The following is a 25501-nucleotide window of genomic DNA, read 5'->3' on the forward strand; positions in this document are numbered from 1 at the left end:
ATATAAAATTTTAAGAAAAATAATATTGTTTTTTTGAATCCAAATCAAAATGGTATTGTTTTTCTTTGATGTTAAATTGTTTTTTTTATGTTTATAGCCCTATCATTTGGATTCTTCTTTCAAGCTTTCTTTGTTTTCATCGTCATCTTTACTTGGAATATGGCATCCCGAATGTGTCCTCACGCATTCAACTCCCAGGGTTTTCTTGGTATCGGACGGGGTTTCGGTTATTGGTTCCAAGGGTTCCAATTTGTCCGCACAAGACTTGCAATTGTGACTGGGATCCGTAGCTCTTAGACTAAGACAGCATTTCAAGAACACCTGATCCTGGATAACTGTCTTCTGCCTAAGATCCTGTACATCCTCGGATGTCGGAGAACTAGCAACCAACGACAGACTCCACAAAACTGATATAATGAGTATAACAAAAGAGATACGTGTGTTCATGGTGACTCCGAAGTACTGAATGAGTGTCGATTGAGTTGGCCTCCGATTTTAAAGGCACATCGTGGACTTCGGTTGATTCAACGTACGAGTATATTCCCTGAACATTGGGGTGTATTTAATATTTTACGAGTAATCTCTACATTGTTTAATTTATATAATATTTTTATATTAATCAAATCGGTTTATTTTTGTTTTGTTTTTAAATAACTTTCCTTATCAAAGTGCGCGTTACACGCATTGCATTTGTTTATATGTTTAAAATCACAGTGAGCTCTTTATACTCATTACTCTTCTGATGAGTCGAATTTCGTTGAGACATACACCTTTAACAATGATGTTTGGGATCATCTGGTGATCGTCGACAGGCGCTTTTATAGTTGTCACTGAAAAATCATTGAGACTGGATAAATAAAAGAACTAAATGGCTTGTATAAAATATTATTTCCTTAGCAAGAGCATTTTCTGCTTCGACTTTTTTTATTGATTATAAACTAGAATCGAGAAAAGAATAGCCTGCAGAACTGGTTCGTTATGGCTTTGCAATTAAGTATGGATACTAAACATTTAACTAGAAAGGACTACATAAATAAGCCTTAAAACCAGCTTGTCTTGGTCTATTTTTGGATACTACCTGTTGAGAAGTAGGGGGTTGGAGTATTGGGTCTGCCGGGTCTTTAAAACGAGTTCATGAACCATGTCTTCTTATCTTTCAGAAAATGAATGTGGAAAGTAATGCATGTAATGTAATGTAATGGTGAAACATCAATGAATAAAATATTGAGCTATAAGAAAAGTATAAAAAACATCGTTATATCATATTTCTCTTCTTAAATATTAATTGTTATCAGCATGCCTTGCTTATATTTATATGACATGGAAATACAAAAAAAAAATTAAGTTTAGCTTCAGATAGATAAATGATAACGATCTTTCAATTTGGGTTTTCTCTGGAGTTTTGTCCCGAAAGTTGGCCCAGAAACATCAGAAAAACGATCCCAAAAGTTAAAAAATTATGATACGTGCATTTTGAGCCAACAATTACATAATTTTGAATGGGAATTCAATACAATTCACTTAAAGAGGAAATGCATAAATATAATAAGCTAATTAAAATCTTTAACTGATTTCCCTTTGGTACTTAATATAGATAAGAAATTGGAAGTTCCTCGAACCTATATATTCCTTGCGACCTCTGAACTTTGTTTGTTGGGCATTGATAAATGGTTATGGTGTCAGGAAACACTTAACCCAAAACTTCCTGTAGTCTAGTTTGGAGGTTTGAAGATGTCGCGCTGTCAACAATTAATTTGTCCCCATACACGCACACAACGCACTCTGACAACATTGTGGAGTCCCTTTTCTTGATGTTGCAAGAGGAATAAGTGAATCCAAGCACATTTTCCAACTGCCAATTAGGGTATTTTCATTTTAACCGAAAGCTAAGGTCATTCGTAATTTATGAATTTAAGTTAGATATTAAAAATGTATTAAATTAATCCATCTACTTTGTTGCAAATTACATATTAATTTTGTAAAATAAAATTATATAATTTCTTATTATGTGATAAGATCATCAAGCCTGCTACTAATAAGCCTTCAAGGGTATCTCTAGCTTGATTATCCTTAAGCCATTCTTGTTGGCCATAAATTTTGTGCCACACGAAGGTGACTTTTCACCCTGTCTCGTCTGCTTGCCGTTGCCATTGGCTTTGTCTCATTTACCTTTCCCTTTCCGGTTTTGCTGACCAAGCGGCAAATATTCCTTAATATTCGGAATGGACCCTGGGAAAGTCAAGTGTGGGCACTGTGTGCAATTGTCCAAGGATCAGGACTATTCCTCTCATTGCCTTCTGCCTTTGTTGTTTGTCGCTTCTGTTTATGTTTTCGATTCGGTTGTGTTTCTGTTTTTGAAATATTAACGACGCCCTTTTGCTGTTTTTTTGGTGCCCCTCACGGAGAGGTCCTCCTCTCCTCCATCGTCTCAGTTCATAACTTTGCTTTCAAGTGTTTTTGCCTGCATTTTATGTATATGCCGGGATTATCTCTTCACAATGGAGTGGCGATGTGGCAATGCCATACCATATCGTATGTAAATATGGACATCAGTGGGCTGTAAAATATTTTGTCGTTGGGCCTTAAGAAGAGAGTGAAGGTGGCCAAGCTATTAAAAACCTTAATTTTGTACATTAAAAAGATAACATACTTAACATTTATCTGTAAAAATGGTAAATATATTGAAATTCTTGTTATTTTTAATATTTTATTTACTTAAGTAAAGGTAAAGATACGTAAAAACAACACTTTCACTACTTACGCTTTAGTATCTTGTAAATTGTATTTAACTTAAGCTTGATCTAAAATTCCACCTCATCATTATCCAGAAAACGATTACTAACTATAAATATTACTTATTAATATATCTGTTTTCATTTTATTTAACATTATAGTTAGCCAAGTACTCTGCTTTTTTGTTTCCTAAAACTTTACCAAGCAGCTTTATTGCCCTCTAGGAAATCCCATCTCCCTTATACACCCGGGCATTCCTTTGCTGACAACAAAAACTCGATGCCTATATATACATATATATCCTTTGGCCTTTTCTGTCTCAAATGTGAAATTATGAATAAGGGCAGGGAAAAAACGTGGCAGATTTTCAGTATCCGCGCTTCGTCGTCGGGCCTTTGACAAATCCACAAATCCAGCTACTAAACAGCAATTTTTTATGGACTCCCCGTAACCTCAGACCCCGACAACATTTGCCTATGCTGGCTGAATAAAAAGAAAGAAGTAGTTGGACTTTCTATTTTCTTCTTTTTTTCTGCTGTGATTATTTGGTGTAGGAAAAACGTCTACATTGTTGAAATTCCTTTTGCGAAAATTGCCACGTGACACAAAGGCGTCTGGAGCACACACAGAAAGCGCCTTTTATTGGCCTGCTGCACCACCACCAAATGTGGAATGGTTTCGTTTTTTGGTATGGTTGGGTACGATGGGTTGTTAGAGATAGGGTGGTGGTTTGCTGGCCAACATACAATAGGCCCAAAAATGACGTTGCAACAATTAATGTGAACAGTTTTGCAGTCGTCCTCGACGCTGTCGTCGTTGTTTGGCCGTGATTTATAACGTGCATAAAATTTGCGGTCCCTGGCAAGCACCTACCCGTCCACAATGCCAGACCCACCGAAAATTTGTCAACGGGGAATTCGAATGGAGATGGTGATGAGTTCTTTAAAGGATCTGGTTCGGTTCAGGATTAATTAACTTAACTGGATTGAGGTTAATATATGCATTATTTTGAAATTTTGACTGAAAAATATGATTAAGCAATGACTTTTATTTTTTGAGAATAATTTATGAAAATATTTTTGTTACTAATTTACAAATCTCAACTATTTCCGGGATTTTGTAGTTCAAATTTTATCCTTTTCTTATTTTTTCTTATTTTATTTTAAACTCTGATTATAAATTATTTTTTTTTTTTGGTTCCCAATTCATTAGAACCAGTCACCTCTAATTGTTTGTGCTTTTTGCGGTTCTGGGAAACTCTAGTTGCCACGCCCCAGTTGGTAATTTATTGATAGTTGGTTGGTTTCATTCGCCTCTAATAAGCTGACCCCTCTACTCGCAGGACCTCAAACCACTTCATTCCTTACTGTCTGGGGTGAATATTTGAAAACTATTTTCACTGTGTGATAATTTATGTGGCAAATACAAATTACATAATCGTTTCCAACGTTTATGCAAATTAATTGAAAACCTTAACCTTCCGCATACCAAATCTCCTGCTATTTTCTTTTCAATTTCCAATTTTTTTTTCGTGAAATCTTTTTCCGACATTTGCAACTGGTTTTGCCTGTTTTCCCATTTGGCCTTTTGCAGTCGGTGTGCAATTTTTTCTTTTCAATTTACAATAAAATTCAATAAGGTGTTGGGTGTGGACTTAATGGAGATTGACTGACAGTAACTGCCAAATGTGTTCCATGGCTTACGTGTGTGTAATGCAATTTTATGTGTGTGTCCTGGTGTATTATATATTGGCCGTGTGTGTGTGTGTGTAGATTTTGTTCTCCTTTTTTATTCTTCCAAATCCAAGTCTGGCTCTAAGCTGTTTTTCTGTTTGTTTGTGAATAACTGCTTGGAAAAGCCGTAGATTGACATTTTCAACGTTCCAAATTGAATGGGAAAATTTGGGAAAACCTTGAACCGGATGTACATTGAATAAGGTTTTTCTTTCTTTAAGCTAAGAGACAGTTTAAGTTGGTATATGTTAACAAAATATAGTCTTTACGAATTTAAGATTAAGAGACACATTTTTGAGGTTCCAATTAAAAATAATAATCAAGTTAGAAGATCATAACTTTTAAGAACTATGAAGATCATACAATTTAATATTCCATTTGCTTCACTGTAACTTTCATTACTGCAACTGCCACTGCAACTGTGGAGGACAACAATTTTCAACACTCATACGCACTGTTGCACTTGCATAAAACATAATGTCTCCATTTCAGTAATATCTCCACTTCCCCACTCCTTACCCACTTCCCATTTTACCCCTGTAAATGGAGAATTTTTTAATTTTTAAAACTAGCAAAAATACAACAAACTGCAAGTGCTGAGTTAAAAAAAAGAAAGAAAAAAATAGAAATAGAAGCTTGCCACGACTTCGAGTGGATTTTGCAACAGCAGTGTGCCTCTGCAACCTCTGCACAATCAGCAAAAGTCAGCCAGCTATGAACAAAAGTTAAACAGACAAAACAAAGTGCAAAGTGCGAGCGGGCGGGTGGCTTTTGCAGTTGACATTTATAAATTTCACACGCAGGGCGCGTGAAATGGCATCGTCGTTTTAAAGTTGAAACATTTGCCTAATTAGTGCAGACGCTGCCGCAACACCCAAGGTGCAACAATATAAAACTATAAAAAAACAAGATGAGGGAAAAAACCCCATGAAAACAAGTCGAGGGAACAACTTTAAGTGTTGGCGCAAATTACGTACCAAAAACTTAATTAAATTGTAACCATTTCTCTATTTTTTTCCCATTCTATGAGTTTTTTTGTTGTTGTTGTATTTTCTGTTGGCCATGTTGGCTTTGGGCCAAATGCATGTTTGCAAACTGAAGCGGCTGACAATTAACTAATGTCAGCCGCGCAAAAGTTTCGCTTCGGAGATGTGGGTGGCTTTTGAACTTATGAGTTTGGCTGCCCTTTTTTTTTGGTTTTAGTACTTCTGTTAATGTAAATGAGAAAAGAAAATAAAAGAAAAAATTGGGATTTTAAGAGCTTATATTCTGTTTATTATAATCTTTGATTTTGATTTCACATTGTGGAAATGATTTGTTAATATAAAACGGAAGAAACTTTGTAGTCTTTTTCTTTCCTTAGTCTTTCTGTAGCTTTAACTTTTGCAGAAGTTTGTTAATAGTTCTTAACTTAATTTAATAAGAACATAAATCCCTCTTGTGATTAATTTAAAAACCTCAACTTGAGCCTCCTTAATGGATAGTATACTCCCACATCTTATTGAAACGCTCCATTTGTCATTGATTCGCATTAAACGCCATCGTTCAACGCTATCCATCTGACATCTGTCTGTTATATTGTGCGTAAAGTCAACCGATAAGCGACTTTTTTTTTTATTGCGAGACATTTTGGTTACTGGTAGCTGGTAAGTGAGCATTATCAATCGCGAAATGTCCTGCGAATCATCGACATAATGGTCGTTGGTCGTTGGTCGTATCACGTTTGTCGCTTTATGCCGTCTGCTTATGAGCATTATATCTGCATTGTCACCTTGTTGGCCATTTAACATGAACGGGGCGTCCTTTCCGGAATCCTGTCTCCTGGTTCCACCCACCTTTTCCCTGGATATCCCTCCCTCCCCCTTATCTTTACAAGCCTGTATTCCCTTTGCCAGAGGTTTAAGGACATCGCTGTCATCGTTACTGTTACAACCACTTCTCCTACTCCTCACATTTTCCGACCTCCCATGTCGTGTTGTGCTCTGGCTAGGAGTACAAAAAATGCTTTCTTTTGTTTTTTTTTTTTCGGATAGATTCACTTTCCGTGGGATCAGGACGAGGGTTTTGCCACTGTGAGCGATTCAATTAGCGGATGAGAGTACAGTGAGCTCTGACGAAGTATGCCTAAGATTATAGATAGAAAATTTTGACATTAAATTTTAAAATATTAATAATTGGAGTTTTTAAATATTTAATTTAATTTTTAAATGTATGTTATTCAACTTTATTAATCGAATTTTTAAGGGTTTCTGTAAAAATGATTAACTTTGGTCTTTAGACATTTTTTTCCAAAAGAAAAAATAAGAATTTTGATTTTTGATTTAAATATATAATTTTATCTGAATATTTGTAACTTTTCATCTCAGTGTATTGCAATGGTAGTTCACCAACTTAGTGGATAATTCGTCCCGAACAAGCTTTACAGTCATCCTAACGTGCTCATTTGAGTGGAATCACTTAATGGTTTTATGCGCTTATCATTATCATCCCAGCGGCTAGCTTGGCAGGACGACTAGCCAGGACCCGAACATCCCTTTTTTGGAATGAGAGGGAAACAATAGCCAGGACGAGGGGATACGGCGCACAGGACACTTCGCCGCAGTTGATTCAATCAAATTTGTTTGCTTGCTCGCGGACATTTTTATCTGGCGGATGTTTGGCTGGCTGTCAGCGCTGAAAATGTTTCTGCCGCGTCATTGTTTTAATGCGAAACACACGCACACTTCGATTTCTGGGCCTAATGTTTCACTTTTTGGAGCGTGACGTTAGGGGGGTTGGGTGAAAAAGGTGAAAGGTCGCGGGCACAGCCCACAAATAAGGAAGTAATATGTCGCCGCCGCTTTGGCCATCCAAACCAGACGAGGGTTTTGCCTTCTTCATTGAACTCATCCTGGCAAGGGAATTTATTGGGAGAGCTGTGTCTGGATTGGAGGAATAAAGTACACTGAGAGAAAAATATTTATAAATATATTATTCATTTGATTGATTAGATATACAAATATATATTATATTTATTTACTGAAATTATATTAAATTTGATTTGAATTTAACCCACAAATGTGCATCCAAGACAATTCAGCGCTTCAGTGTATATATCTAAAGTGAAATTAAGACCTCTACTACGAGCAGATTTTAACTGAATCATGGCAAAATTGGAACCAGGACCTCCTTCGAGAAGAGCAGCTCTACCACCTTTTTCATCGCTATTATCAGTGGCCACAATTCCGCTAATTTTAAATGGCTATTTGATAAAGTATTTTAATATACAAATGTTTAAATTGATATGTTTTTGTTGTCTTTACCTGAGGCTTGAAGTAAACATCTTTTTTGACGATGCGAAAAAACCTTCTAGGTTCCACAATTTCCTCTTTGACCATTAATCGGTCGCTTGCTCTTACAACCCCAAAGATGGTAGAACCATTAGGATCGTAATGATGAAGGGCCAGATTTTCAACTACTAAGATTGAGATCGCCACAAGAATAATCTTTAACACACACATCTTGGTCTTTTAGAGGCTGATTTTATAATGTATAAACTAGATTTTAAGCCTAACAATATAGCCAATTAATCGCTTTATAACCAAACACAAACCATTTAGCAACGCTTTAACAGGATTAGTCTTGCCTTTAACTTAAAATGACAGAAAAAACATTTTTTTGTTTAAGTTAAGAATATAAACATTGCATTAATTCCCCTCTTTCATCATTCGAGATTCTTTAAGCGTTTGGTTATTGCTATAAATAAGAATATTGAAGTCGAGGTTAAAGTTCTTTCTCGACGAAAATCGAATCGAACAGAAGATATTGTTTGGACCCCCATTGATCAGGGCTCCATCACCTGCAAGTTTATTATTTTGATAGTTAGTTATTATAATGGCGCTAATTACTCTCGGATCGCTCTGAAAAATATAATATTAAATTATTGTGTAAGAAAAGAAAATAAACTCACAGAAACTTACCTCTTGTTCATAATGAAAAGTGTGCGAGATTTTTGATCTCTTTCTACCCTTGACAAAAATGGTTTGATTGTGAAGTAAAATATCCGTTGGACTATGACGACCTAGAATTGCAATGTGCTTGGCAGTCGATTGGTCTATAAAGCACATTAACAATATCGAAGTTATATATATTAAAGGGCAAAGAATCTTGATATATATCATAGTGTATCATAAGAAATTCGACTCTAAAGGCTCTCATGATATTTTCCAAGTATATAGAAAGAAAGTCTCCACTTTTTTGCATATATATTTATTTTTCTTAGTTCTATTTAAAAAACTTAATTTGTTTATCCTCAAGCGAGACCTTTGCAAATGTAATTTAACGGCTAATTAACATTTTATTTTTAATATTTAAAGTTAGAGGGTAATGGCTTAGTCCAGTTCTCTTTAAATTTCCCCACTCATCTTTATCTGTTTTTGCCCCTTTTTTCAGCTTTTCATCAGTGATGTTTCGACTCCCCCTTTTTCTTTATTTTTTTCCACCCCTCTTGCTGCCGCTGTCACTGGCATTGAACCGCATTTGTTTAAAAGATTGATGACCAACAATTGACTGCAGGCCCGCATCCGTCCGCCCCCTTTTGTCTGCTCCTGACATAATGTGCTCAATATTTATGAGCCGCAAATCCGGACAGACACTTCAAGTTTCCCGTAATCGAAGAAGAGCAATGAGTGTACGGCCATGACCTGTAAAAGTTTCGGAATGATTTCATTAATTTAATGTACAACAATGTGACTTGTCACTTGTCAACTTTTTGGGGTGGACCTTATTTTCAGAGAGAGCAGAGTGAGTCGGAAGGGGGCGAGGTGAAATCAGTTCATATTAGTCTAATGCCTGAAGTGAGGATAAAACTCACTTAGTGCTGGGGAAAGTTTGCCGACAACATGTCATTGATTTCATACAAGCTGCATCCTCAGGACGAAAGCAAAAAGGACAGGACAAGGATCTTAGCAAAAAAAGCGAAAAAAAAGGATGCCTCATGCAGGCAGCGATGCATCGTCATGGTTGTCAGCCACATTTACTCGACATTTAACTTATGCCAAGTGCAGATGCGATGGCGACAGCAACAAGACACAAAACTGGAGAGAAGGTTGTAAAGTTCTCAGAGGAAGGATATAATTTTAATGGGACAAAAGTTGAAGGGTACTAAAAGCAATAAATTAAAAGAAAGCGGTTTATGGTTACAACATTTTAAAAACCCTTTCTTTGAATGTGTTTCAGTAACTATAGTAATATTAAGAAATGAGAGCAAGTTTATGACATATCTCTTGATAATTTAAGACCCTTCGTCTTCCCATTGCAAATGCCCCATTCCGGAAGAACAAATTAAGGATGTGGAATCAACACGAAATGAAACCCCTAAATAACGCCGTCAGCTACTTTATCACCCGGCGAACTTGTCACCCCGGCGAGACCTAATGACAGACCAACCGAATACCCATCCATTGGCACTTTTCATTAGCAGCCACACTTCCTTGTCGCGAAAAGGGGGGTTTATGGGGGAGTACCCAACTTTCTTTTGTATCCGGAAAATGTCTTCGTTCCGTGGTCTTTTATTTCTTCCATGCACTCCCCTAGTGGGAGTTATTAACCCTTAACCACACGTTACCATTTATAACCCCGGACAAAGTGAACCAAGCGCGTTAAGCTGACAATGGCAACAAATTTTTTCCCTTTTTGTCCTCTTCTATTGTGTCCGGAATCTGTGGCAGCCACCGATTCGATTGTGGTTCCATTCCTCTTTGTCTGCGGTTTACGGCTTTTAATTCGTCCTGAGCCTCGATCCTTAAGGATGCCCAAAGTGGATTTTCTGGATATGGTGTGATAATTAACAGCTAAAATTTTAGATATTTTGCGAGGGAAGTAAATTAATCTTTTGGGATTTTAATTTAGTTAAACATTATAAATCTCTAAGAGAATGATATAATATCTAGATTTTAGGATCTTTCATTTACTATTTTAAATAAGAACTCAAGACCCAAAATCTGATTAATTACAACTTGTTAACTATATCTATTAAGTATCAAATCTATATAAATGCATTTTCCTTATCTTAATGAATTAGAATGATAATCAGCTTATCAAATTTTTAGTTTTCTAGTACTTCTAAAAGTACTTTTCTAGTTTTAGTAGCTTGATTTGAAGTTTCCAAGTGAAAATCTTATCTTTTGTAAACTAATTACGGGAAATATCAGTTTATGTAGGCTTAGAAAGAGTGAGTGGACACTCTTTGATTTGATTAATTTTTGATAAGACCCAACATTCCGTATATAAATTGATCTACGATAGCGGTTTACAAAACATTCGTTAATTGGACAGTAAAATGAAAGCCATCACACTTTGCCTTTTGGTGCTGGTTTCAGCCGCTTGTCTGCTGACCACTCAGGCAAGTTTAAAGGTTATCCTTAAGTTTATATAAAATATTTAACAAAATATTTTTAATTTCAGGCCAGTTCCCTAAGATCAAGTGAAGAAACCATCGACTATGAGTTTGATCTTGAATCTGAATTGGAGCAACTTCTAGATGAGTTGGATAAAGACAATGACTACATGGATATAGAGGCTCAGGGCTTTATTAAATCTTGCCGAAAGATCCTTCGCAAGGCTTTGAAGACAGTTCGCGGGACAAATTGCATTATCAAGGAGGTGGTTAACATTCTGAGTTCCTGCACCAGCTATGTAGATGACATCGATGCATGTGGCGTTGCAATTCCCAAGGATGTGGCCAAGATTGTGGACTCCGTGAAGCAGATCATCAGCATCTGCAATGACATTATCCACCTGCAGTCGAAACTTTGTGCCAAGGATGAATCCTCATCGGATGGTTCGATTATTAAGAACACTTCGAAATGCTTTTGGAAGTTATTCAAGGCCACCATGAAGTTGACCAGAAGGATTAATGAGGCCCTGAAACTGATCGCTAAGCTGCCCTCTGATACCAGTTCCTGTTTTGTTGATGCCACCAAGAATGTCAGCGCATCTTTCAACGCATTTTTGCCCAACATTGATGTCTGCATTGAGTCGATGTAAAGTTTGGAAACAAAAAATAATATTTGTTAGCAGATAAATACATTTTGAAAGCATTCCAAATTTTCATTTTCGTTATATATTTAATTCGCTTTAAAAATTATTAAGGCAACACGTTTTCTTTTCTGTGTAGATAATGATAGCTACGTTGTTTTGATGTTTCGATTAGAGCGGCCCCACGTGTTGTTTTATCAATATTATTAAACAAAATATGAGTTCTAATAGCCATAGATAGTTCGAGTGCACTTACGATCTGATAACTTCGAGATATGGCAACATAATCCAGCCCTATATAAGCAAAGCATGAAGAGTGGTAGCTAACCATCCGGTCAAGAAACATGAAAGCCATCACACTTTTGCTACTGGTTTTGGTTTCGGCCACTTGTCTGTTGACAAGTCAGGTAAGTAAATTAAACTTTTTAATATGTAATTTTATAAACAAGAATATTTACCTAAGGCCAACTCAATTGAATCAAGCGAAGATAGCTTAGCTAATGATTTGGACTACGATTTGGAACTGGATCAACTTCTAGATGACTATGACAGTGACAGCGACTTTATGGATGTGGAGGATCTTGGCTTTATTCGCTCTTGCCGAAAAATCCTTTGGGGAGCATTGAGAACCCTTCTTGGTACGAATTGCATTATCAAAGAGGTGGTAAATGTCCTAAACTCCTGCACCAACTACCTGAAAGCCGTCAAAGCCTGCGGCACTGAAGTTCCCAAGGATGTGGCGAAGGTTGTTGAGTCCGCGAAAAGGATTATAAGCCTCTGCGATGCTATTATTAATCTGAGATCTAAACTATGCGCCAAGGAAAGATCTGTGGTATCCAAAATCTACAATTCTTTCAAGTGCTTCTGGAAGGTTTTCAGAGCTACCTTAAGGCTGGTCCGGCAGATTCCCAGGACCTTAAGGCTGATTGCCAAGTTACCTCTTAATACTGGCTCGTGCCTCTTGAGTGCTACAAATAATGTAAAGGTCTCGTTAAAGAGCTTTCTTCCCAATATTAGTGTCTGCAAAATGACTTAAGTCCTTATAGTTTTTGTAAAATTATATGATTTTATAAAGAAACATCAGAAAATAAAAAACTATTCAAGGTAATCACATTCCTATTAACTTCATACTTCCAAATTCCAAACCAAGAACTTAAAATCAAAATGTATTTAATTAAATGTTGGTTAGCGTCTACTCCTAAACGTTTGATTAGATTAAGACTATTCCAAACTTTGGCAAACCAAACAAAAGATTCAATCATTAGGAATCCATAAGTGGCACTTCAAAGGAAATCTGATAGATAGGAAGGTTCAAAAAAGGTTCTACAGATATGGATTATGAAGTACCTGTAAAACTCTGATAACTAACTTTTTCAGTCATGCGTTGCCACATTTAAGAAAGTGAAAACAAGGCAACCCGCTGACAGTGTTAGGACCGAAATTTTCTTGTCAAATTTAGAAGTTAAATAGTTTTGTTCCAGATCTTAAGGAAAAAAGGAATATGTCTCAGATAAATAATACATTTATAAAGCTGCGAGCCCGCCTGCGAGAGCGTGATATCAAGTTGTGGGAGGAGCCCTACTACTTCGAGGGCGTTGGCACTATTGAATCGGAGATTGATCGATTGGCAAGGGACTTGAGTGGAGATCTGGGCATAAGCCTTCAAGACTGCAGGTGTGCCTTGACAGAACTGCAAGATAGTGCCTTGAGGAAACTAGCAGCTTGGAAGGAGTTCAGTGACACTGGCTTGGCCACTTTCAATGTGCGATGTGTGGATAAAAAAGGTGGAACTTCGCAGATGATGGAGATCAAGTGCTCGCTAGGAGGCTTGGGCTCGGATCTTCAAAAAGAGGTGGCCAAAAAGTTGAACTTAAGTGAATCAAGTCATGTGAAATGCATTTCAGGAGGAAGGATTATCAATGGACAAAGAACTCTAGCCTCGCAGGGTCTTAAAACCAATCAACAACTTATGGTCGTAGTGGGAGGAGAAAATGAAGGTCAGGAGTTACATGAACGTATCCAGAGGATTCGAGCTGATGTAGAGATAGTTGCGGATGCCGATCATCGTTTTATGGAAATGGAGGATCAAGATGGTCGTCCCATCTTCCTTCCACCCGACGAAAATCGATCTATATTGATGGGATTGGCCATGTACGAGACAGCCAGGGCTGCCATGCGTAAAGAAAACTTCGATGAGGCTTTACTTCTGCTCCTCGAAGCCGATGAACTTTTCTGCCGAAGCAGTGAGAGCTCTAAATTTCTGGAAGCGGTGGACAATTATGCTCTCATCAATCTTGATATTGTTTGGTGCTATCTTTGCCTGAAGAATATCACTCAATTACCAGATGCTCAGCGACGTTTGGATATTTGTGAGAAAAGCTTTTTCAGGAGTTACGGAGAGAACTATAGTCGTTTGTACTCGATGAAAGGACCTAGTTGTCCTGAAAGAGCCTTGATCATGAGGTTACATCTTCTCCAAGGCGTTCTCTTGTTTCACCAAAATCGCCGAGATGAAGCCTATGAAAGATTGGAGGAGGCTTCCAAGGATTTGAATGAGTTAAAGCTGTATGATGATCAGCTTATGACTCTGGTGGAAATGGGTTATGAAGAATGTGATGCCAGATTGGCTTTAAGATCCTGTGCTGGCCAGGTGGATAGAGCCATACAATTTATACAGGAACACAAGGAAAAAGTCAAAAAAGAACGCCAGAACTCGGCTAATGTAAGGCAGGTTAACCAGGAAATAAGGGAAACTAATTCTGGTGAACATTGGGTGGATCCTCGTAGTGTTTGTAGGCTCATGGAAATGGGCTACGAAAGGCCATTGGTTGTGGAGGCACTGAAGAGAACCAAAAATAACCTAGAGCGTAGTTTGGATCTTCTACAGCATCATTCAAATGACCTCAGAGCCAATCTACCAGCAACACCTCCTGTGGATGAATCTTTACTTTCAACTCTGCAACAACTTGGTTTTCCTGCCACATCCGCACGAACTGCTTTGGAAACTACAGAGAATGACTTTAGAAAATCCATGGAATTCTTATTGAAAAGCTTTGTCAGCGAAGACGAGTTACTTGCTGTTATTGAAGCCATGCAAAAGTTACTTAAAGATCAAGGACCTTCGAGTTCAAATAGAGGAACTGGAAATAGCTCCACTCCTTTATTGAATTTATCGGCCACTGAATTGGCTTTAATCCAATCAGTTCTTGTCAAGGCGAAGTCGGAAATGGAATCTTATAATGCTTTTAAGAGATTCAATGAGGATCTTGCTGAAAATAATTCTCACTATTTGGATCTGCCTTTGGTCCAGGAAGAACAAGTTCTCAATGAGTATAGGCACCTACTAGAACAATGATTCTTATGATTTTGGAGTTTTCTACAAATATTTGTAAATCTAAAAATGTAAAATATAACTTATTGTGTATTTAATAAGTAATTTATTCTTATTTTGCCATTTCAATTTAAAGCTTAAAGGTTTTTAGATACTTTTCCATGGCACCATTTACTATACATTTTAGTCACATAAACCGCTCTGCCAACAAAACAATTACTCATAATTTGTTGACTTTTCTCCCCCCAGCTACGGACCCATTTAATTCCATTTCAACCATCCATCCATCCAATCGTTCCCCTCCCTTCGAAAGACTCAACTACTTAATGCCCGGCGAAGTATGCTATGCATTTTGGTTTGTGGATGTTGCTGCTGCTATTTGCTCACTCATGTGCATAACGTCACAGTTTTTCACAATTTTCGGACGTGTTGTGTATGTACTGTTTTTGCGTGTGGCTGACTTTGTGAAAATTAATAAGTTTTCAGCCCCTCGACAATCTGCCAATGCCATACGAAAGTTCTGCAGATGATGGCCAAATAATTTGTCGTCCTGTTTTGTGGCGTTATTTCCAAATCGTTAAACCTAAAATGAACTCAGTTCAGCTTTCCCTTCGCCTTTTCTTCATTTCGTTTTTTGTTCGTTTTAGGTAGATTTATTATGTATGCGAAATGGCGCACAAATTTTGAGTGGCTGACATTTTCACTTGATTGCCAGCTCTTTCGCTTTTCCACAGCTAAATCGGGCATTCAGTGGTAACACAAAGTAAAACAACAATACCGAAATGCCATTTAGTTGATTATTTTCTGTTGTTTTCTATATAGGAAAGTCATATGAAACAAATGGTCTACTTTTTCTAGTTCTTTTGAATAAATCTTGACTAAAATGGTAGCCAAACTTCCATTTGGCAAAATTTCACATATTTGATAAGGGGTAACATCATCACAATTTGCATTATATTTGAAACTGTGAATAAAAACAAGCTCATCGAGGTATGACACTCCATATTTGGACCATTATTGGCTTAGTTATGGACAAAATACTGTCACCTTGAGGAGGAAAATGGGGGAAATCAATTTTCGCATTTTTGGTAAAAATGTGATATTTTAAACTATGAACACAGTACGACTAGGAATTTTTTTTATAACTCTCCATATTTTGACAATTATTTCCTTCTATATTTTTACTACAAAAATGAATATTTAACAAAATGAGATATAGATTCCTTTTATAAAACATTTTTACTATATTTGTTTCAAAAAGTTTGTTACATTTCGTTTAATGCATTTAGCTGCTATATTTCTTTTATTTTTAAGAATAAAATTTACCACAAAAAGCAAAAATAAGGAAAAAAAACCTCGGCAAAGAAGAAATGTCAAAATGTTGTTCGAGGACGCGGCGGCCTGTCTTATTTAGTAACGAAAATGAGCAGCGGCAGGCATATCCTTGCTCGAAAAAAAGGAGAAGGGGTTTTGGCAGGCGGAGGACAGCGTTTAGATTTCGTTTCTCCCAGGAACTTAAAGGCGGGGAAGGCGGTGAAGAAAAACGAAAAAAAGATGGAGGGAAAAATGCTTCACTGGGGCGCGCATTCTTTGGCTGATTTCCGTTGGTTGTTAGTAGAGGTTGGCTACACTCAGGGAAAATAAGTACTAGATTTAAGGTAATATTTACTACATTTGTATTGTATATTTTTGTAAAATGTATTTAAGAAAAGAAATTTGATTTTTGTTTAATATTTCAAAGCAGTTCTTTCGCTTTTATCAGCGTTTCTTTCGAACCAATTTGTAAAAATTTTCTCTCCGTTTAGTTGCTTTTACTAGTTCTTGCTGGCAGTTGTTGTCGTAGCTAGATGTTGTTGTCATCAACAGCCAGCAACATTATCATTGTAGCTGCAAGTGGCAGTTGTTGCTGCCTCTGCTGTTTGTCCTCATTATCGTTTGTCCCATGCTCTTCTCATGTCTTTTGGCATTTGCATTTCCATAATAACAATTTTTTTCGTGTTCTCTGGGCAACTTTAATGGGTTTGTAATGTAAGTGAAGTGAACTCGGCTCGGTGCCTTCTTTTGTGGAAAATTTATATGCCTAAGATTCGGATCTTGAAAGACTTAAGAACTGCACTAAAAATTTAAGCCCCTATATAACTTTAATACCTTGAATTTCCCTTAATAAAAACCAGAAAAAACTTTTTGAATTGGAAAAAATCCAAATGTTTTGCATTTTTCCCAGAGTTAATTAAAAAAAATATTTCCCATCAACTTTTTCCGCAACTTAACCGCAAGACGTGTCGCATAAATTACAAATTAGTTAAATCAGCCTGTGACCAACCCCCAGCCCCCTGCCCAACCTATATAATACTATCCCTCATAACTTTTGCCAGAGAACTTTTGTAACCTTCTCTGTAACCAAGAAGCGGCTTCATCATCATCGCCATCGTTATCATCTGTGCTTAGGAAAGTGAAAATAATGCAAATGATAAAATTATTTAATGATGCGGAAGTGCGTTGATAAGCAAACGACAAATAATCGCTGCCAAAAATACCCGACTTGTATTTTTATTCCCGTTTATTGTTGGTAATCAAGGTTATGAAGTTGGGTTAGAGCAAAGGTTATACCATAATATTTGGTAGAATAAAGTTTGGGATGAAGCTTGACTGACTCCTCTTTAACTAATTTTAGTATTAATTTAATTTACAAACTTTGTTGTTTTTATTTTGGTTTCAAATTTGAATTTTTCTTTCTTTTTTTTATTAAATCCTAAGCCATCCATCCCATAAACCTCAGCTGTACTTGAGCCTTTGCAATTTGTGTTCAAAATCTATTTACGTTCCGCTGGATCCTGGGAAAAAGTTTACTCTAATGAGATGAGACTAGAAGTCTCATGTGGCTACAAGCGGGCTTAATGTGCTCATAAACTCAAGTTCCATCTACATTCGTATCCCGCGTATTGGAGCTCCAAAATGAGTCCATAACTTTGCTGTAATTTACATTTTCATTTAGTCAACCGTTTAGCACTGAGCAATGACTGAAAAAAATGCACAAATTAAAATCGTTTCGTACTTTATAAGACAGCAGAGTAGATTGAAAACCATCATCTAGCTTTTATTTTGTCGCCTCTGGTGGAATAAGTATATTTATACCTTCAGAAGGCTAAAATTAATTTGGCGGCAACCGTTGGAAAAAAGAAATACAGCTCATTAAAAGAGTTCGTTATTTTATCAAATAAAAAGCTTCATATGTCTAGGGGTTGGGTTGGTAAAGGGGTGTCGAATAGGGGTTGGGTTTTATTTTGGATAACTGCTGATTTAAGTTCACTTAATTTGATGTGAGTTCACAAATTGTTTACATTGAAAAGTTTAGCAGACTTTTAATGAAATGCATTGAGTGGGGGAATATCAAAAGTTAGCTGAAGTGAATGTTTTAAGGGTATTTTGTAGTTTAGTTTTTGATTTTTGCATTACGAAAAATGGAAAAATTAGTTTAAAATATATAAAAATGAAATAGTTCTTTGTATTTGGTAAAAATTTGTAATAATTTTCTTAAATTTAAAAGTCAAATTCGAATACTCATTCCATCTAATCAAACTTTGCCGTCATGTACTTTATGATTCTGCTCTAACATTTCCTGAAACAGCCTGAGGCAATGTTTTGCCATGTTTTGTGCTGCAATGTTGCAATGTTGCACCTACATAAAATGTCCAAATGATGCGTTAAAAATGAGAGAACCTCCTCTTATCGAAGGGATGTGCCAACTCGATGGTTTGGGGTAAACGGGGCCCAACCGGACAAACTGTCGCAGTCACAAATTTTGTCTGCCACAGGAGGCAAAGCCTACCTACAAGGACATATGGAGTGTGGGAATGAACTCGTAAAGTGCCCGAAAAGGCAACATTTGCTAATGACAAACAATTGCAGCAGTTTACCAGGGGGTTGGGGGCTGGAGAAAGCCAAAAGCATTCAAGGGCCACTCCCCCAATTTCCACTTTTATTATTATGCAACGTGCGTTTCACACCGCAAAAATGCGCTAAAAAAGAAAGGAAAGGAAAATCAAGCAGAATTTAAGGGAAAACCCTTTAGTTTCAGGCGTGGCATGTGCTGCTCATAAATTTTCCTTGGTATTTTTTATAGACCCTAGCCATATATATTTTTTAGCCATACGTTTTTTATTTTTTGGTATTTTAATTGCAATGAAAGTGTGGTTGTAAAAAATGAACTTATGAACGCTTTTTATGCATTCATAATAACCAGAGACTGTCACATGGACCGCAAGTTGCAAGAACGACGCCAGCTCTATGATTTGTGGCATATTTATGTAAATTTGTGGTTTTTTCCACCCATTTGCCGGTTGAACATCTCTTCAGGGCACAGGTCCAAAAAGACCATCTTAACAACAGCAGGCAGCAGGTGTTGTGGCCGAGCAATTAGTGGGAGTTCAGACCAGAATCCCTTTTATGATGGCCACCTTAAGAATTGGGAGAGGGAAGCCTAGAGGCTTTTTATGTTATTTAGATGGTTTCGAAATGTTTTGCGTTTTCTTTTATAAATATTAATAAATTTATTATTAAATATATTTATTTATGTATTTCACTTCTGCTAAAACATAAAAAATATTCCAAAAAACAGTAAGCTAGTTTTTGCCTCAAAGAAATGGCTTAAAGACAGCAGTCTGAATTCATGTATTAGCCATTCTGCAGGCCACAACTCTTGACTTTGCCAAGGGGAAGGAAGCATCTGGCTGCACGTAGCTAATCAATTTGCTGGACATACCCCCAGCTTTGGCCAAGAAAAATACACGTTCATTGGTTCTGACCAGGATTTTTGCTCAATTTTCCCATTGTCTGGGCAAGGTTCATATGTAGTTGAAAAATTAAAATAAACTTAAAATAAACTTAAAAAATTAATATAAAAGATGGACTTAAACTACTTTAAGATAACCGATTGAAAATGTATAGAAATAATATAATAATAATATAATAATATGAAATAAACTTCAGGCTGAGTTTTAAATTAAAAATAAATAATTGTATTTAAATTTATATAAAAATAAAACATATAAAATATATTAAAAAAAAAGAAATCCCACTTCGTATGAACCCGATCCGAAGGCTTGACCGCCACAAAAGCTGGACATGCATATGCACCACCGCCAACCCTGTGTCCATCTGTCGGCTGACAATGTCCTTGTCGTCCTGACTGACCTGAGCAAAACCGAGCTGAACTGTCGCTGCCATCGACGACAGGTGTGCATGATTTATGAGATTTACATATCAGTCCGGTCGCTGATGAAGCGCGTTGATGCGCCGACAACGACAGGCGGACAACAGCGACAAGATATGGCCAAAACGACTCCGGGACAGACAGCATGCTATCCTCATGTGCCAGAAATAGGCTAAAGTGAAATGCAAATTTGTGCACTGATTGATGATATTATGCTTGTTAAGGTCAACTTCTCATACTTTGCTTAAGTTCTCCTACTACTCTAGTCCTCTTTCTCACATATGGCAAATGAATTTCAAAGAGACATGGAAAGTAAAAGGTAAAGTGCAGCATACCGTGGGGCTGCAGGGAAAATAAACTTTTGTGTTGCCTGGTTTTAGGCGAAAGTTGGTTTGTTAAAATTAATAAAATAAAATTTGTTATTTGTTACTTAATCATTTATAATCTGATTATTAGAAAGCGTTTTTGGCAACAACCTAACTTCATCTAGTTATTTCCAGACTCCTGTATAGTGATTAGGTATACGAGTATATCCCTTCATTATGCCTCTTTCCCACGGATGCAAACGTGCTCATTAACCAGACGTGGCAGGCCTGGCAGACGACAGCATTTCGCCACCCCCCAGCCCGAAAAATACCCCCCTCCCCCCCATAACACCCACTGCTCCCCCTAAAATCTACAGAAAATCAGCGGCAGGCAACATGTGTTCCTGATATTTTTATGGCATTGGATACATGCAGTCTGGGTCTCAGTTTCTCGGTGGCAAAAGCAGCCTAAGCTGCCTAATTGTTATGCGCACAATTCGCAGGCAGGAACATCAACAGCACTGTGATTTGCAAGCCTACATGTAGCCCTACATGTACATATAGTGCCATATAGTACCAAAGACCATCGTCAGAGTCATAAAATTTTCATCCAGGAGTAGTTTTTACGACCCAAATTGGACTTAAGAGCTTGCTGGGGACATTAATCTCTGTGAGGAACGAATAAAGTGTCCTTACGTAAATTTGCTTACGTAAGCATTAAGGAAATTGTTGGAATCCCTCTATGACTAAGCACTATGTGTTTATAATTATAAGCAATTCAAGGACATTTTATGATTGGAGTAAGGTCTATCTTATTGTTATGAAACAAAAGAAAGATTCGTAGTGGTTAAATAAACTTAAAAAGATATTCGAAAAAGATAAAATATATATTTTAGCCTTAAAATATTATATAATTTATTTAAGTTTACTTTTTAATATTCATAATTTATAACCATTATTTAACTACCAATAAATCTCTTTGAAAACTTAACAGACCTTCATAAATATCTCCTGTAAAGCCTTAAATCTCTGACGCTCTGAAAGTCACTAATAAATCGTTATTTAATTTTATGGCTCTTTCATTAATAGGCCAATAACCGATGTTGCCCATTGCTGGTTAACACCCTACTACCGCCCTTAACCCTAGTGGGGGGCCCGTAAAGGTTTGCACTCCTTTTCTGGCTGATCAATAAAATGGTAGCTAAATCAATTAGCCAATGGAGGGGCAACTTCTTGGCACTTTCATGAACTTCTGGTCGGTAATTAAAATCCACCCACAATACCAATCTCGACTGGAACAGATTTCACTAATTACTTTTATGACCCAAATTTGCTGAATGCGCAGTTTCCTATAAATTCTTACCTTTGAACAGTAATAAACTCGGGCCACATCAGTTGCAGACTAAATATTGCCATCAATGGTCGGAAGTTAGTCGTGTCTTGCCAGAGATACCCTATAGTTATGGTTGGGTTCTTGGAAATGAAAGAACTGAGCACATAAGGATTACTTTTGGAATCTTGTTACTAGACTCTGAAATATATTTTAAGGGCTTAAATGTTTATTTTCTGAATTAAGTAAGAGAATATCTTTATTATGTTAGCACTTTAGTTAGTTAGTTTAGTTATTACATCTTTTTTTAAAAGTCTTTTTATTATTTTCATTATATTTTTTAGAGCTGTAAAAAATATTGGTATTACTTAGTCGCCGAACTAAAGAATGGCATTTTCTCAGAACATTTTCTTTTTTTTCGTTTCACTCACTTCTTTCGCCATTTCCGAACTAATCGAAGACGCTTGCTGGCAGAATTTATTGCTGCTTCTGTGGAGGCGTGGCAAGAGGGGCGTCTGTTAGGAGTGGGGGCGTGCGTGGCATGGGGTACAAACTGCTGCTCCTTTGACCTGTCTGCCTCAGTCAGTTTGTTGCTGTTGCTATTGTTATATATTTCTTCTTCTTTATCGCCTGCAGCTCGGCAAACAAGTTTCTTGAGTTCCAACCAAAAAAAGGAGCCAGCAAAAAAAAAGGAACAAACAAAATAAAAAATATAACAAAACATTACAGAAAAAACTCTTTTAGCCGTCAGCTGGTGGACTGCAGAAAACTCGTTGCGCTTGTTGCGCGTTTTGTTGTAAATTATAAAGAAATAAAAAATAAAAAAGAAAAGAAAGGAAAATTACATGAAATATTGCTTAGGAATGGGGCGGCCTTTGATGTTTTTAGGCCGCCTAATAAGCCGTTGAAGTTATTGTTTTACTTTTTTTACCGCTGATTTGTCAGCGCCAAACCCAGTCTGTGATTTCCAGCAAAAAATTTAATTTGTGTAAATTTTGAATATTGCGGGGGCGTGCTGCCAATTGGTAACTGAGGTGGGTGCAACAGGCGACTGAAAAGCTATAAAAAAAATGGGTATTTATGCTGTAGAACTGGATTAAGGAAAAGCGGTTTTTTGACTGATTTCGTGAGTTTATTACCAAGAATGGTCTTTTATCTTAACAATAAATTAAACAAATTGATTTAAAAGCGTTCTCAAAAAGGTCAAAATCTAAAAAAAAAAATTTTCAAAATGTAAATTTTGCAATATTTTCCCTTGAATTTCTTTCAATTATCAAGGATTTTAATTTCAAATACCTTTCAAAAAAATACCAATAAAATACCAAAAGATGCTCATTTTTATCCCCAGCATAAAAAAACAACACCAAAACATCAGCAGCGGTAGCACCAGAAGCTATAAACAAAAACAACAAACACTAAGCCACAGCATTTGAGACCGGAAGTAACAGACGCTTAAGTGCGAAGGGGACAACAATATGAACGCCAAAAGTTGTTGCCGTCTCCCCAAGTGGCGTTTTTTGAGAGACTTCGCCGCAAAATAACAACGCGCTCTCCCGCTCTCTTTTGTTATTGCTGTTGGTGGGGCTAGGAAACCGTTTATGTTGTGGGTGGTTGTTGGCATGGCAAGAGAATGAGTGATAGTGAGAGAGAACGATCCCGCTCTCTTTGATGAATACCCTTTAATGCTTGAATTTGTGGGGTATATTGTTAATGCATAGTTGGTTTAAATGTTAAATCAAAGGAATTCTTTTACAAAAACATTTACTAATAATAAAATTATTATTGATTACTTAAATTTGCGTATTATAAAATTTACGCCATACAAGCACTGGGTATCTTTCAGTACAAAAACTCGACCACTGGTGTTATTTTATTATGCTTGCCGCAAACGTCAAACAACTGAGAGAAAGAGCGAGATACATGAAATACAAAAATTAAAGCGAGAGGCGGCCGAGAGAACTTTTTCGCGGGGGTCGCTTGTGTTTGTACTGGTATTTGTATCTGTATCTTTCGGTTCGGTTCAGCCGTATCTTTCGGATTCAGTTTGCTTGCGACCGTTACAACTGCCAGTTGATTCGAAGCGGAGCGATTCGTGGATCCGTTGTCATCGTGTCGTCGTCGTTTTGTCGTTGTTGATTTCCGTTTTGTGCATGCAGATAAAGCCAGGTCTTGACTCAATTCTCGACTAGGCCCAAAAAAATCGAAATCAAAACCCCGAAGTCGGCTAATGGAAAATAAACAAACAAACAAAGCTCAAATTTTGTTTGCCGCGCATTGAAAAGTAATTGTGTTTTTTTCCCTCCTAGAAGAAAATGGTTTTCCAATATATTGCATGACTGAATTAAATTACGTGTTAAATTGTTAAGCTAAATGAACAAAACCGCATCCATAAAAACAGCTGCGAGTGCATGCAAATTAATTAAAAATCAGATCCAAAATCTCACTAAACAAAACCCATCAAGCTTTTGTTCGAATCAATGACTTGAGCGACTGAATAAAATATGTATTTCATGGCTATTAAGATTATAAATAAAATTTATCATTAAATCTAATATCAACTTTCATGGTTTATTAACTAATGATATGTTTAACTAATGAATCGCAAAACAAAAACGCAAATTTGATTTGCGATGAGTAAGAAGACCCAAAATCAACTAAAAAACAAAAGCTTAAGATATAAATTAAATGTGTAATTTAATTATATAGAAAACAATGAACTTTCAGGGCGATAAGTAGCCCAGTAAATTGACTAAATAAAAACATGTGTAATTAAATAAGTGATTCGCTTATAAATCGATACAACATCCAATTAAGCTGGAATAAAATTATTCAAAAAGTTCGATCTACATTTGTTCACTTCTGAAACCGTACAATATTACAGTAAAAACCCCATTACAGAACCAGAACTTTCTGTATACTATATATATACTAAGTGGAAAAATAGCTATTATCAAAGTACAAGCTGTGGTTAATGTTTATTGTTTTTGTTGTTGTCGGTGACTAGCTCAGTTTTATCAATAACAATTTTGTGTTTCGGTTTTGTGTGGTTCTCAGCGAGTTTTGTACGATAAGAAAAGCAAGGCGTCAAAGCACTTGAGAAAAATCAAATACATTTCCAGGAAATTGATGATATGAGTTATTCGATATTATCAGGGGACGTGAGTTGGGATTTCCTTCAAAGCCAAGGAATGTGCAATAATCAGAAGTCTCAATATTTTGATAATATTTAAAAGACGAGTGATTTCTTAAGCTAAATAAAGAGTTGAAAAAACTCAGGGACTTGAAATGTGACAATTAAATTAATTAGCCTTAAATAACACATAAACTTACTTGACACTTGGCAACCGAAATAAATTTGATTTGTAAATTTGACATAAATCAAAGCGAAATAGCTGGCAATCCTTTCCTTCAACCGAATTAAACAATTACTCTTTGTTTCCCAGCTTTAAGCAATCAAAATCAACAAAATGCGTCAGCTGCGAGCTGAGCTTTAAAAGAAATACGAGCTGAGCAAACAAAATAAGATAAACACACAGCAAGTCAAGTACAGTCAGTGCTCCAATTTTGTAACCTGCGAATATTGTTTTTTGGATTTTCCCAATGACAAAAGTTACGGGTTCATATTAAACATCTTAAGCTCTCTGGATAATTGTTATGATGTATGTAATAATATTTTTCAAACTCTCTTTAAGTTGAGTTTATACTTTATTTGCTCACAAATATGTCATAGAAACATTCCATTGTTTTTTACAAATAGGCAAAAAAAACATTTTGTATCATATTTTATGGTTTTCCTTTCATCTTAAAGTAATAACTAAACATTGAGTTTGACTTTAGCTG

At 36.5% G+C, this 25501-nt stretch overlaps 5 protein-coding genes across 8 annotated transcripts in view; 4 read left to right on the plus strand and 1 right to left on the minus strand.

Moving 5' to 3' along the window:
- Window positions 1-7379: 7379 nt before the first annotated feature.
- Window positions 7380-8010, minus strand: LOC108113101. Its single transcript, XM_017223578.2, has 2 exons — window positions 7769-8010; window positions 7380-7707 (listed from the first exon to the last, which is right to left on the minus strand). The coding sequence occupies exons 1-2, from the start codon at window positions 7964-7966 to the stop codon at window positions 7513-7515; spliced, it is 393 nt and encodes a 130-aa protein (XP_017079067.2). The 5' UTR covers window positions 7967-8010; the 3' UTR covers window positions 7380-7512.
- A 2775-nt stretch (window positions 8011-10785) lies between these two features.
- Window positions 10786-11552, plus strand: LOC108113708. The gene is made up of 2 exons (XM_017224387.2): window positions 10786-10848; window positions 10911-11552. Exons 1-2 carry the CDS (start codon window positions 10786-10788, stop codon window positions 11490-11492), a joined length of 645 nt encoding a protein of 214 aa, XP_017079876.2. The 3' UTR covers window positions 11493-11552.
- Window positions 11553-11689: 137 nt separating this feature from the next.
- Window positions 11690-12519, plus strand: LOC108113667. The gene is made up of 2 exons (XM_017224343.2): window positions 11690-11890; window positions 11947-12519. The coding sequence occupies exons 1-2, from the start codon at window positions 11828-11830 to the stop codon at window positions 12517-12519; spliced, it is 636 nt and encodes a 211-aa protein (XP_017079832.2). The 5' UTR covers window positions 11690-11827.
- Window positions 12520-12910: 391 nt separating this feature from the next.
- On the plus strand, window positions 12911-14907 carry LOC108113698 (NEDD8 ultimate buster 1). Its single transcript, XM_017224374.2, has one exon. The coding sequence runs from the start codon at window positions 12985-12987 to the stop codon at window positions 14836-14838; it is 1854 nt and encodes a 617-aa protein (XP_017079863.2). The 5' UTR covers window positions 12911-12984; the 3' UTR covers window positions 14839-14907.
- An 8792-nt stretch (window positions 14908-23699) lies between these two features.
- The window catches only part of LOC108116604 (poly(U)-binding-splicing factor PUF60-B), a 93454-nt gene continuing 91652 nt past the window's right edge, over window positions 23700-25501 (plus strand). For all 4 annotated transcript variants that reach the window (XM_041818795.1, XM_041818797.1, XM_041818798.1 and 1 more), the window contains exon 1: window positions 23700-23942. The gene's annotated coding sequence lies outside the window, so the exon portion shown is untranslated. The remainder of the gene's footprint in view (window positions 23943-25501) is intronic.

This window comes from Drosophila eugracilis, unplaced genomic scaffold (assembly GCF_018153835.1).
Source record: "Drosophila eugracilis isolate 14026-0451.02 unplaced genomic scaffold, ASM1815383v1 contig_367, whole genome shotgun sequence".
Taxonomy (NCBI): Eukaryota; Metazoa; Arthropoda; class Insecta; order Diptera; family Drosophilidae; genus Drosophila; species Drosophila eugracilis.

Coding starts and splice junctions, on each gene's coding strand:
- LOC108113101 (XM_017223578.2), bottom strand. CDS start 7,966: ATGTGTGTGTTAAAGATTATTCTTGTGGCGATCTCAATCTTAGTAGTT. Junction 7,708..7,768: donor ATGTTTACTTCAAGCCTCAG/GTAAAGACAACA, acceptor TTTATCAAATAG/CCATTTAAAATTAGCGGAAT.
- LOC108113708 (XM_017224387.2), top strand. CDS start 10,786: ATGAAAGCCATCACACTTTGCCTTTTGGTGCTGGTTTCAGCCGCTTGT. Junction 10,849..10,910: donor CTTGTCTGCTGACCACTCAG/GCAAGTTTAAAG, acceptor TTTTAATTTCAG/GCCAGTTCCCTAAGATCAAG.
- LOC108113667 (XM_017224343.2), top strand. CDS start 11,828: ATGAAAGCCATCACACTTTTGCTACTGGTTTTGGTTTCGGCCACTTGT. Junction 11,891..11,946: donor CTTGTCTGTTGACAAGTCAG/GTAAGTAAATTA, acceptor TATTTACCTAAG/GCCAACTCAATTGAATCAAG.
- LOC108113698 (XM_017224374.2), top strand. CDS start 12,985: ATGTCTCAGATAAATAATACATTTATAAAGCTGCGAGCCCGCCTGCGA.